Source organism: Stegostoma tigrinum, chromosome 3, assembly GCF_030684315.1.
Source record: "Stegostoma tigrinum isolate sSteTig4 chromosome 3, sSteTig4.hap1, whole genome shotgun sequence".
Lineage (NCBI taxonomy): Eukaryota > Metazoa > Chordata > Chondrichthyes > Orectolobiformes > Stegostomatidae > Stegostoma > Stegostoma tigrinum.
In genome coordinates, this window is record NC_081356.1 from 54,345,126 (window position 1) to 54,356,351 (window position 11,226).

Genomic DNA, 11,226 nt, shown 5'->3' on the forward strand with positions numbered 1-11,226 from the left:
TGCAGATTGACTACTAAGTCAGACACCAGTGTAGGTTTCTTTCTCCATGTGAAGCACTTGTAGGCTGAAAGGCTGTTCTTGTGCTACAAGGGTCTTTGCTAGTTTTTAAAAAAAAGTACAGCCTGGATTTATGTGAAACCCACATTCATAGTCCAGCTTCCCCTCCCAAATTAATGTATTTCCCTTAAAAGTTTCAAAACAGCTTATTCAAACACAGAGTCCAGGAATCCAAAGAGGTGCAATTATAAATTTATTCACAAATGGCATCCATCAAAAGAAGAAAAAGTAAACAGCATACTGTAAATTTCTTGAGTGGAACCAAGATCATTTCAACTGCTAGTATCTCTTTTAAATACACATCTTAGCAGTCTAAACCCACTGTACCACAATGAGCTCTACTGCTGTTTAGAATACAGCTCATACAGGTTTGAACAAATTTGTACAATTAAATGTATTCACTGAATACTACAATATTTACAAAACAAAGTGTCCAGAAAGATTTATTTTTCTTGGTCTTTAGAAAGGGGTCTTCGGAATAGCAGAATGTGTGGTTCTAGAAATAAAAAGAAAAGAAACTTGGTACCAATTTAGCAGTACATTTAATCACATCTGCAATTTTCATTATTAAAATCAACTTAAAGCACACAGAAAAAAATTGTTTTTACACAGTATGCAACACAAAGAATTTAAAGTTTCAAAGACTGATCATCCCTGATTAACCATTCACTTAGCAGATGCTGTAACTTGAAAGTTATGGATGTGACCACTACATCCTGGAGCAACTCCAAAAATCACCTTTCTTAAAAAAAAGCAAGTGAATCTGTTTGATGAATGTTTTGTCAAATTTGAAAGTGCCTTACTTAGTAAGAGAAAGCCACCTGTACCAGCAGATTAAGTCGCAGTTTTGGTTAAGTTCACTCAAACTCGAAATTCTCTCCTTTCCTTGAATTGTTTTAAGTACATGCGGGACCTCTGCTGGTCAGAGCAAGTAGTGTAAATATTGCATACAGAGATGCTGAAACAGCAGTATTCACCAGGCAACTTTGCAGCTCTCCCCAAGAAGTGATTAAAAAAAAAAAATCACTACCCAAATCCACGCAGTGCCAAATAAAAACACAACACCTTCTGCTCAGGATTATGGTCCTCTCAGTCACCAAAAATTGTTTAACTGTATTCACTTGCAACTATTGCAACAATTCTGTAGTCTGGATGAAGCCTGTCCTAAAACAGGATGTTACTTACTTGTTTCCAGTAAAAAAAAAGTGTTTCTATTATTTTCACATTCATTCATTCTCCAGCAACTACTTTCCCAACTAAAAACAGAACACCAAAGCTTCTGAATTTAACCATGGAAATCCATAACTTTTGTTGCAGATTAAAAATATTTTGTTAAATATATAGCGATGCTGATAAAAAGGGTTTTTCTACACATTTTTGCAAACAGATACAGGGCAAAAATTTTTTTACAGGTGGTTGATATATCGTCCTAAACAATTCAACCACTCATTTGCTAGAGGTCAGAACATTTGGGGGAGGCAACGGCCTAGTGACATTATCACTGAACTGTTAAGCACCAGACCCAAATAACGCTGTGGTTGGTTTGCCCGTAGACGTTTCATTACCCTGCTGGGGGACATCAGGACCATGATGTTGTCCCAATCAAAGACAACCACAGGAGTTTCTAGAGGCTTGGTTCTCCACCAAGAAGGCCATCAATAAACATGTACAAATCAGACCCTATTCATACCACTGAAAGAAAAAGAACTGCAAATGAGGTAACCAATTCCAAAAGGAGCCCAGAGTTTAAATACTAGGCAGGAAAACACAAACAATGCTTCAGGGGTTGCACAGACGTCACCCAGCAGGGTAATGAAATATCTGCGAACTAACAAACCAGTTTAGTTAGGGAACCAACCACAGCACCCATAATCTACTAAAGAACCTTCGACCTAGATAATGTTTTTTTTTGGGGGGGGGAAAAAGGGGGAAGAAGAGAAGAGAAGAGCTGGGTTCAAATCCTGCTGCAACAGATGGTCAAACTTGAATTCATAAACATCTGGAATTAAGACTCTAAAATGACAAGTTTACAGTCAGTCAATTGTTTTAAAATTTCCTTTAAAGGAAGGTGACAGCCATGTTTGTCTGGTCAGGCATTCATGTTGTGGAGGTGATGTTAGACTAGGGTGGACAAGGTTAGAAGTCACATGACACCAGGTATGAGTCCAACAGGTTTATTTGAAATCAAGCTTTCAAAGCACTGTGCCTTTGTCAGATGACAGAGTAGCACATGCATACAAAGTACAGACAGGCTGAATAGGTCTCTGCAGGTGATCAAGAATGTCAGACAGTGTAAGTGAAGTGTCAACAGCTGACTAACAAAGGCAAAGGGAGGACTTATAAACCAATTAAATGAGGTAGTGAGATAATTACAAAAAAATTCTAAAATGGTGGTGCTGGAAGCAAACCAAGTGACTGGGATAACTGGATAGCCAAAGAGTCACATGTCATGTGTCTAACCAGGCTAGAAAGTAACTCAAAAACTGTACAAACTAAGGTAGAGTTATCATAAGAGAATTGCTCAAGGCAACAGGGCCAAAACAGGACAGTAAGGAAGATATTAGAAATACAGCAGTTTGGAGGAGTCACACTGTTGTGCAACGTAAATCCAAGATCACAGTCGAGGCTGTCTTCACAGGTATGGAACTTGGCCATCAGTTTCCGGTAGGCAGTTCTGTGTTGCATGTCTCAAAGGCTGCCTACGTGGCATATACTCATGAGACAACATTGACCAAGTCACATATGCTGCATGCAAGGGTGGCCCAAGGCATGATAGACTGGTGAGACCATGCAGACGCTACAATGAATGAATGGACACTGTGTAACAATGTTCCCTCCCAGTCAGGAAACAATTCAGCAGTCAAGGACATTCAGCTTCCAACCTTCGGGTAAATGTCCTCCAAGGTGGCCTTTGAGATAAATGCAGAATCACCAGGCAGAAATCAATAGCCAAGTTCCATACCCATGAAGATGCCCCTATCTGTGAACTTGGGTTCATGGCATGCTACATGTGACCCTATCACACTATTCTGTATGTGTAAAATCTTCTTTTCAGTCCTGTTTTGACACCATCACCTTGGTAAATTGTTATGGTCTCTCTACCTTAGTTTGTAGAGTTTTGGCTTACTTATTACTGTGGTTAGAGCACTGGCATGAGACTCATGTCTATCATGTTACGCCAAACATTTGGTTTGTCTCTAGCACGTTTTAATTTTTGCAATTATTGCTGTCTCATTTGATTGGGTTATAGGCCATTGCTTTATTTGCTATTCAGCTGTTAACACTTCTCACATCATCTGACACTTGATCACCAGACCAAACAAAAACCCTACATATTAAGAACAATTTACTGCAGACTAGTGTACTAATAAAGAATGTAAAACAAAACAAATCTCATACCTACATCCCCCACTGTGCCTCCCAGCACCCACCAGTCATAAAAGGATGTCCCAAATGCACCAGCAGGCAGCTTTCATAGGTCTACACAAGTTAGCCAAATGCAAGAGATAGACAGAGGATCACTTATTCTCCCCTGCAGCTCCTTAACCCCTCCCAAACAAAACAATATGAACTCACACAGGTGGTGGTTAGTTAAGTGTGGAGCTGGATAAACACAGCAGGCCAAGCAGCATCTTAGGAGCACAAAATCTGAGATTTCGGGCCTAGATCCTTCATCAGAAAAAGGGGGATGGGGAGAGTATTCTGAAATAAACAGGGAGAGAGGGGGGAGGCAGACCGAAGATGGATAGAGAAGATAGGTGGAGAGGAGTGTATAGGTAGGGGAGGTAGGGAGGGGATAGGTCAGTCTGGGGAGGACGGCCAGGTCAAGGGGGCAGGATGAGGTTAGTAGGTAGGAAGTGGAGGTGCCGCTTGAGGTGGGAGGAGGGGATAGGTGAGAGGAAGAATAGGTTAGGGAGGCGGGGATGAGCTGGGCTGGTTTTGGGATGTTGGGGGGAGGGGGGTGGATTTTGAAGCTAGTGAAGTCCACATTGATACTATTGGGCTGCAGGGTTCCCAAGCGGAATACGAGTTGCTGTTCCTGCAACCTTTGCGTGGCATCGTTATGGCACTGCAGGAGGCCCAGGATGGACATATAGTCTAAGGAATGGGAGGGAGAGTTGAAATGGTTCGCGACTGGGAGGTGTAGTTGTTTATTGCGAACCGAACTTAGGTGTTTTGCACAGCGGTCCCCAAGCCTCCGCTTGGTTTCCCCAATGTAGAGGAGGTCACAACAGGTGCAGCAGATGCAGTATATCACATTAGCAGATGTGCAGGTGAACATCTGCTTGATGTGGAAAGTCACCCTGGAGCATGGGATAGGGGTGAGGGAGGAGGTGTGGGGGCAAGTGTAGCACTTCCTGCAGTTGCAGGGTAAAGTGCCGGGCGTGGTGGGGATGGAGGGGAGTGTGGAGCGGACAAGGGAGTCCCGGAGAGAGTGGTCTCTCCGGAAGGGTGAGGAAGGAAGAATGTCTTGGGTGGCAGGGTCAGATTGTGGATGGCGGAAGTATCGGAGGATGATGCGTTGTATGTGGCTTTGTCAGCATCAACAAGTGACTCACAGAGGTTCTATATTTTGAAAAATATAACAGCACGTAGCTAAGAAGAATGCAAGTCCAACATGCTGCAATAAGCAAATAAAAGACATATGCATTAAAATATTTTGCGTTAGGAAAGGACCAAATGCAATGAAAAGAAAAAGGATTTTAATTCTTTAACTGTAATACCTGGTTCATGCATCATGTAGTGAACCCAGCCCAGAGACTGCTGGACACCTAGCTTGCGCCATTCATCCTCAGACATTAGGTGAGTTTTTGGTACTTGCTTTGCAAGCTCTTTGGGCAACATGACATGCCTGTTAAAAAGAAATCAGGTTACATAATAAAAACAGAGAACTAAATATCTTGTTCTTATTTATAGAAGTCAGCTATTTAATCTGGGATTGTTCAACAGATGATGCAGCTCCATAAGTACTAATTAGTCCTGACAATTAGGACAATGAAGTTCAAAATGTTCAGCAGAAAAATACTGATAGCATAACTAATAGCAGATGAAAGTGAAGGTGTGAATGCTATATTTTACAAAACATTGTAAATAGTTGCTTGGCGGTACATAATTTGAATATGGCCAAAAAAAACATGCTATCATAATTTATGCACAAATATGGTTTAGAATTAATCAGCTGTATATCAATGGTTAGTTAACCAGCACCACAGAAATATTTACCTGCTTGAACTGAAACAAAGAAGACTAAAATATTTAGTAAATTAGCCTGGTAAACATATAGTAAACTAATACCCTTCAGGGAAGGGAAAAAATCCCACCATCTTTATCTGGTCTGACTGATATGTGTTGTGACTCCAAATCAACAGCAATGTTGTTGACTCTTAACTATCCTCTGGGCAATTGGAGATGGGTAATAAATGCTGGCATTGCCAGTGATGTCACATCACAAGTGAATTAAAAAAGTCACTTAAACATCAAGAATGATTCTTAAAGTTATGTGAAATCCACTTCTTGCACTTACCCAGGTTTTACTTTATGTTAAATTTGACAGATTCTACGTGAAATCTGCTTCTATTTTAAAAAGGTCAATTTAACATTTTAGTGCTGGGGCAAGATGGACTCAGATTAAAAAGGGTAGTCACTAAAATCCACCCACAAAGGGGGAGAAAAGTTAGCAATTACTAAAGTCTGACTCCACATGTCCTGTCCCTGCTTACGCCGTGCGCTTTTTATAAAATATAAATTCCCATTTTAAAGTCATTTGATAGCATGGTGCTGATCATCAGCTCTGACAATCCAGTTTTTAAGAACTTCCAGTTAGCAGACAGCCACCATCCAGCTGGCTTAATTAAACTATTCCACACTACCTCTTGGTGTAGGTATGCCAATAGTGTCAAGGTCATGGTGCAGTGGTGAAGAATTTCTGACTCGTGCAGAAACCAAGTTTAAATTCAGACTTGGAGCAGAATGGCTAACAGGTCGAACATCAACCTATATAACGGGTGGGAATTTTGTCAACCATATGTAAAATTTCACACTGCTACAACATCCAATTGTTTCTGGTCAATAAGAATCTCTACATTATGTATGAAGGCAACCATCTGAGTACTTTCTCCAATTTTCATTTGACTTCAATTACACTAGGGCTCTTCAATGCCACCAGTTTGATTGATGCCTTTTTTAGTTGTACTGGGACAGCTTGTTCAGGAGGTATGGTTAGTTCTAGAATAAAATTAAAAAAAAACACTCCAGTATTACAATCTGGATTGAGAGCCCCAGTCTGTGTCTATTTTGATCAGCCATTTCTTGAAGTTAAGTGAATCAAATTAATAGGATGAGCTGCATCTATGATACTGCAGACCTCAGGAGGTGGTACAGGCAGACCATCTACTTGGCACTTCTAGTTCAAGACGGTTGTAAACACAGCTTTGTCTTTTGTACTCACATGCTGGCCTCTGTCATGGGGTCTCCACCTCTGGGAGTGTAAATATCCACTAACATTCTCAACTGTATAGGAGATCAATAGACCCACCTCATAGCGAAGATTTCTGCCAACAGCATGTAATACAATTGTTGTTTCACTCATTTAGCACCACATTTTTCTGACATACCTGATGCTATTTCTGACTTGCTTTCCTATATTCCTCAAACACAGGTCAATTTCTTACCCTTTACTTCAAGTTAAAGTTGGGGTAACAAGGTTACAAATTGTGGTGACTGCCCCTTATTAGAACCTGCTACTTTTAAGGAAATTTGTGCTGTTTAGAAAGTGATATTTCAAAGCCAAAGATCCACTGAGCAATTTTAGCTGAGACAGTGAATGTTGGTGATGTCATGCAGAACTGGATGTCTCAGGGCATGAAGACAATGCTCTAACTTGGATGACTACAGCCCCAAGTTCAGCAGTTCCTCATGTTTGACATGGGAAGCAAGGTGCCATGCCTTGCCTGCCTGGTTCTTCCGCGTTATCCAGATTTTCTACAAAAGTTGGAACCTGGGAATTCACCATTATTCAGTTATCAGGTTGCAACGGGTTACAGCAATCTTCCACCTGGTCTTCCTGTTAAAAACCAAGTTTTCCCAACTCAAAAACATACTAAATAAAGGTGACAAATAAACCAGTCTATGCAGTTAAAACCTACTGAGGAAAAAAAAAATCAGTGATAGTGCAACACAGTTGATGGTGACTTCTGTGAAATATTGAAAACTGCTGGATGTAGTACATTAAAAAAGAGGTGCCAGAAACAACTGAGTATCATCATGTAAATATGTCTAAAAGAAAAACAACTACACACCCAGAGCTCTCTGGTGTATATTCAAATCTCAATTATGCCTGAATATAGTATGACTTATGAGAAGCCAGCATTCATTCTGCAATGTTGAAAGTGAAAACATATTTGTAAGAACAAATTATATTTTTGAGGTTGTCTAATGTATTGTTATTTATCCAACCAAGTTCCTGGAATCTAGTCCATTTCCACTGAACACTCCCCATCAGCCACTTTAAATCATTCATGCTCACTCTCTGTACTAAAACAAACAAACATGCAGAACTTTTGCAAGTGAATATTATGATGTGATTAGTACCACGCAATTAATGAACCAGAAAGGTTTTCAACTTGACGGACACCAAATCATTTGCTTTTAAAATGACATTTCCAAGTTTGTTTTGCATTACATCACACTTTCGAAGACCTCAGAGAAAGTAGAACAAAGACTTTATGTGTTAGGTTCTGAGGAGCAATGGTACAAATTAGGCCCACTTTCTCGAGAATTTAGAGGTTTTAAAATAAAACAGGAGTGGTGATCTGATTGAATCTACAAAAAGAGGTATTAGCAGGGGAAAAGAAAAAGACAGGTCAAGGAAGGATAACTACTTCCACCTGGAGATTCTGGAACTAGGGTCATGGTCTGGCCTGAATTCTCAGACTATTTCAGGAGAGATGTTAGGAAGGTACATACAAAAGGATAGTGAATGTTTGGAACTCTTCTACAAATAGCAACTGATGTTGGATTGGTTGTTGAAATTTCTGATTTAAAATTTTGTTAAGCACAAGGATATTAAGGGATAAAGGGTTCAATGGCAGGTATATGGAGTTAGGCCACAAATCAACTACAATCTCAATGAATAACTGAACAGGCTTGAGGGCGTGGAAGGCCAACTCCATCTCCTACAATTCCTCACCCTCACTTACTCCAACTGTGTCTGATGACAGAGACTTGCAGCACCCCGGGAGTCAGATGTAGAGCATGGAAACAGACCCTGCAGTCCAACTTGTCATTGCTAGCCAGAGATCCTACATAAAACCTAGTCCCATTTGCCAGTATTCGGCTGATAACTCTCTAAACCTTCCTATTCCTTATACCCATCCAGTCTCGAGCAGAGTTTGATGTCACAGGTTCTAAGTTCCCAAACAAGCTTGAGAGACTGCAAATATACTAAGCAAGTGACTTACTTCAATTTAGGTGAGCAAGTTCAAGAAGAAGAAGTTAGACAAAAGGTATAACTTTCTAGATTATATCCTACTTTAGGTGACCATAGTTTGAAAGTACTTGACTAGCTGTGAATTTGGCATGTTGAGATCTGGAAAGGCGTATAAAGAGAATGTACAGCATGCAAATCTATATTCCAGCTGGATAATTCAAAAAGTTTGTTATACTGTGTAAGGGATCTGGACATCACTGGCAAGTCCAGCATTTACAATTAATTCGTCATTGCTCTGGAAATAGATTGGTTCTCCGACTGTAGTTGGTCAGGAATCACATGTAGACCAGATCAGGCTCCAGCAGCAGCTTTGCACCCTTTAAGTACTTAGTAAACCACATTCCCCAAGTGTGGGATTCAGGTGGGGGCGGGGGGGGAGCTGTACATGGTTTCCATTTCCATATTTTTATTGAAATTTTTAAATTCAATAAAGATCTCCAGATACCATAATGCTTGTTAAATTTGATTCACACCCCCAAAAGAAGGGGAAAACACCACAGCACTGTTACAGCTGAGAGGCCATTCAGCCCATCATGACTATAATTCCTCACCCTCACTTACTCCAATTATGTCTGATGGCACAGAGACTTGGAGCACCCTGGGAATCAGATGTACAGCACAGAAACAGACCATATAGTCTACTACCAATTCTGTTGTCTTTGCCTTCTATCCAAATCTCTCAGCCGAACCAGCCCCCACCACATTTCCAGATACTGCATTCTACACCCCAATTACTTGCGAAGAGTTTTTCCTCTTACATCCTGCCTTCTTTGTTAACACATCACTTTGAAATTTATGCCCTCATTTTTGATCTTTTACAAACACCCTTCCTACCTACTCTGTTCACCCCACTCCACATAGAAAGTGAAGGTTGGCCCTCCTTACAGCTCCAAGTTGTAGTTCTGAAGACTTTAGGGCAGCACAGTGGTGTTGAATTGCACTACTGCCTCAGTGACAATGATCCAGGTTCAATTCCATCCTCTGGCAATTATCTGTGCCATGTTCACATGCTCTCCATGTGTCTGCTTGGGTTTCCTCCAGATGCAATGGTTTCCTCCCACCATCCAAAGGTGTGCAGGGTAGGTGGATTAGTGATGGGAAGTGCAGAGTCACAGGGATTTGGGGTGGGGGCTGGGGTCAGTGGGGACTTCTTCCACACTGTAGGGATTCTATGGCTTCACTTGAGATCCAAAAGGAAAAAAAAAAATCACACTTCTACCCAAGATACCCCAACTCAGTTATAGCACTAATATCGAACAAACAAGGTGGAAAATTGTCTACAGCTTATACGATAACCAAGCTAAATCCAAACCAAAATTAAACCATCTGCTATGATGAGATTCAAACCCAATGTCCACAGCACAGCAGCACTCCAGAGATCCAGCCTAGTGTAGTGACGCTTCTACCATGTCACCGCTTGCTTGATTGTTCCCCTGCTCCGTATGTGTCATACTTCCAGACATGAAAGACCTTACAAATTGCAATTATTAACACAAGTGAAGCTTTGCAGTAAAAACAAAATAGGCTGCACAAATCATTCGCCATCCTTCTGAAATCAGATGTTGCCATCTTATCCATTTTTGCCACAGACGGTCAAGGTTAAACTGCTCATATTTACCAATCAGGACTTTTACGAGGAATTACTTTGCTGGACCAGTGGAATGCATGACATAATACAGCGAAATCATTGGCGCGACAGGATGTAAAAGCAACGTGTCGGTAGGAGCCGGGAACACTGGGACGACCGCCGGCTGGGGGTTGCAACATTATGCTAAGTTGTCGGTGCCCTTTCCAACAGGAAAAAGTCCGAACTCCTGACAAACCATCCTGCCAATAAAACATCGGAGACCAGAGCAGTACCCAACCCGGCCTATTCCAGTTATTGCTTATCAATGCTTATATAGAGAAATATTTCTCGCAGATTTAACGTCTTGACCCTGCCAACACAATGAAGCTGTAAAAACGTTTGCTCGGAAATGGTGGTTGAGTTCACACGGCTACGATCGCGATGATCAACTTTTAGGAATAAAAAAAAGTCAAAGCTACGAATTTCGCAGCGTGTTTGTCCGGCCATAAATAATGGCTGAGATAGAATACCTGTTTATTCCATAAAGTATTTAGGATGACAGAGCTCCTACCTGTATTCGTATTGGTCATCATAATACTTGTCCGAGTAGTAAATTTGTTTGTTCGCCATGTCTGTCTCTCAGCCAGTGGCAATTCAGTAAATGAGAAATGACAACTTGACCACACACCCAGCTCCACGACGACTCAACGATACCCTCCGTCGCTCGCTCCTTAGCTCCCCTGCACCTCAACCGCCGCGCCTTCCACCTTAACGGCCCACGAGACGATTTGAATCGCACGGCCCGCACCAATTGGCCCACCCACCTGGCCACGTGACACCGCGGCGGTGGTGGGCGCGCGAACCAGACCTTAAGCTAACGGTCACAAAAGGGTCAGAGATAGTGGGAACTGCTGATGCTGGAGGAACACAGCAGGCTAGGCAGCATGAAAAAGCCCGTTACGATAGTGTGGCGCGTGCCCGGATGACCACAGTACTCAACCTAGTGTCTCATGGCGGGTTTTCTCGCCGCTGAAATTTGTGGTGACTGTTTGATTGTGAATGGTTGGTGAAAAGCTAACAGCCTTACTTTTAAACTCTCAGCGTTGCTTTGATT

The 11,226-nt window shown here is 41.6% G+C and overlaps 1 protein-coding gene across 2 annotated transcripts; it reads right to left on the minus strand.

Annotated features, from left to right (window-relative positions):
* Positions 1-234: 234 nt before the first annotated feature.
* Positions 235-10,955, minus strand: LOC125451053 (cyclin-dependent kinases regulatory subunit 2). 2 transcript variants are annotated; one of them, XM_048527737.1, is made up of 3 exons: positions 10,684-10,955; positions 4,782-4,909; positions 235-553 (listed from the first exon to the last, which is right to left on the minus strand). In XM_048527737.1, the coding sequence occupies exons 1-3, from the start codon at positions 10,740-10,742 to the stop codon at positions 501-503; spliced, it is 240 nt and encodes a 79-aa protein (XP_048383694.1). In that variant the 5' UTR covers positions 10,743-10,955; the 3' UTR covers positions 235-500. The 2 variants fall into 2 exon arrangements, with proteins under 2 accessions (XP_048383694.1, XP_048383693.1); XM_048527736.2 differs by lacking the exon at positions 10,684-10,955 and adding an exon at positions 10,164-10,523.
* Positions 10,956-11,226: the final 271 nt, after the last annotated feature.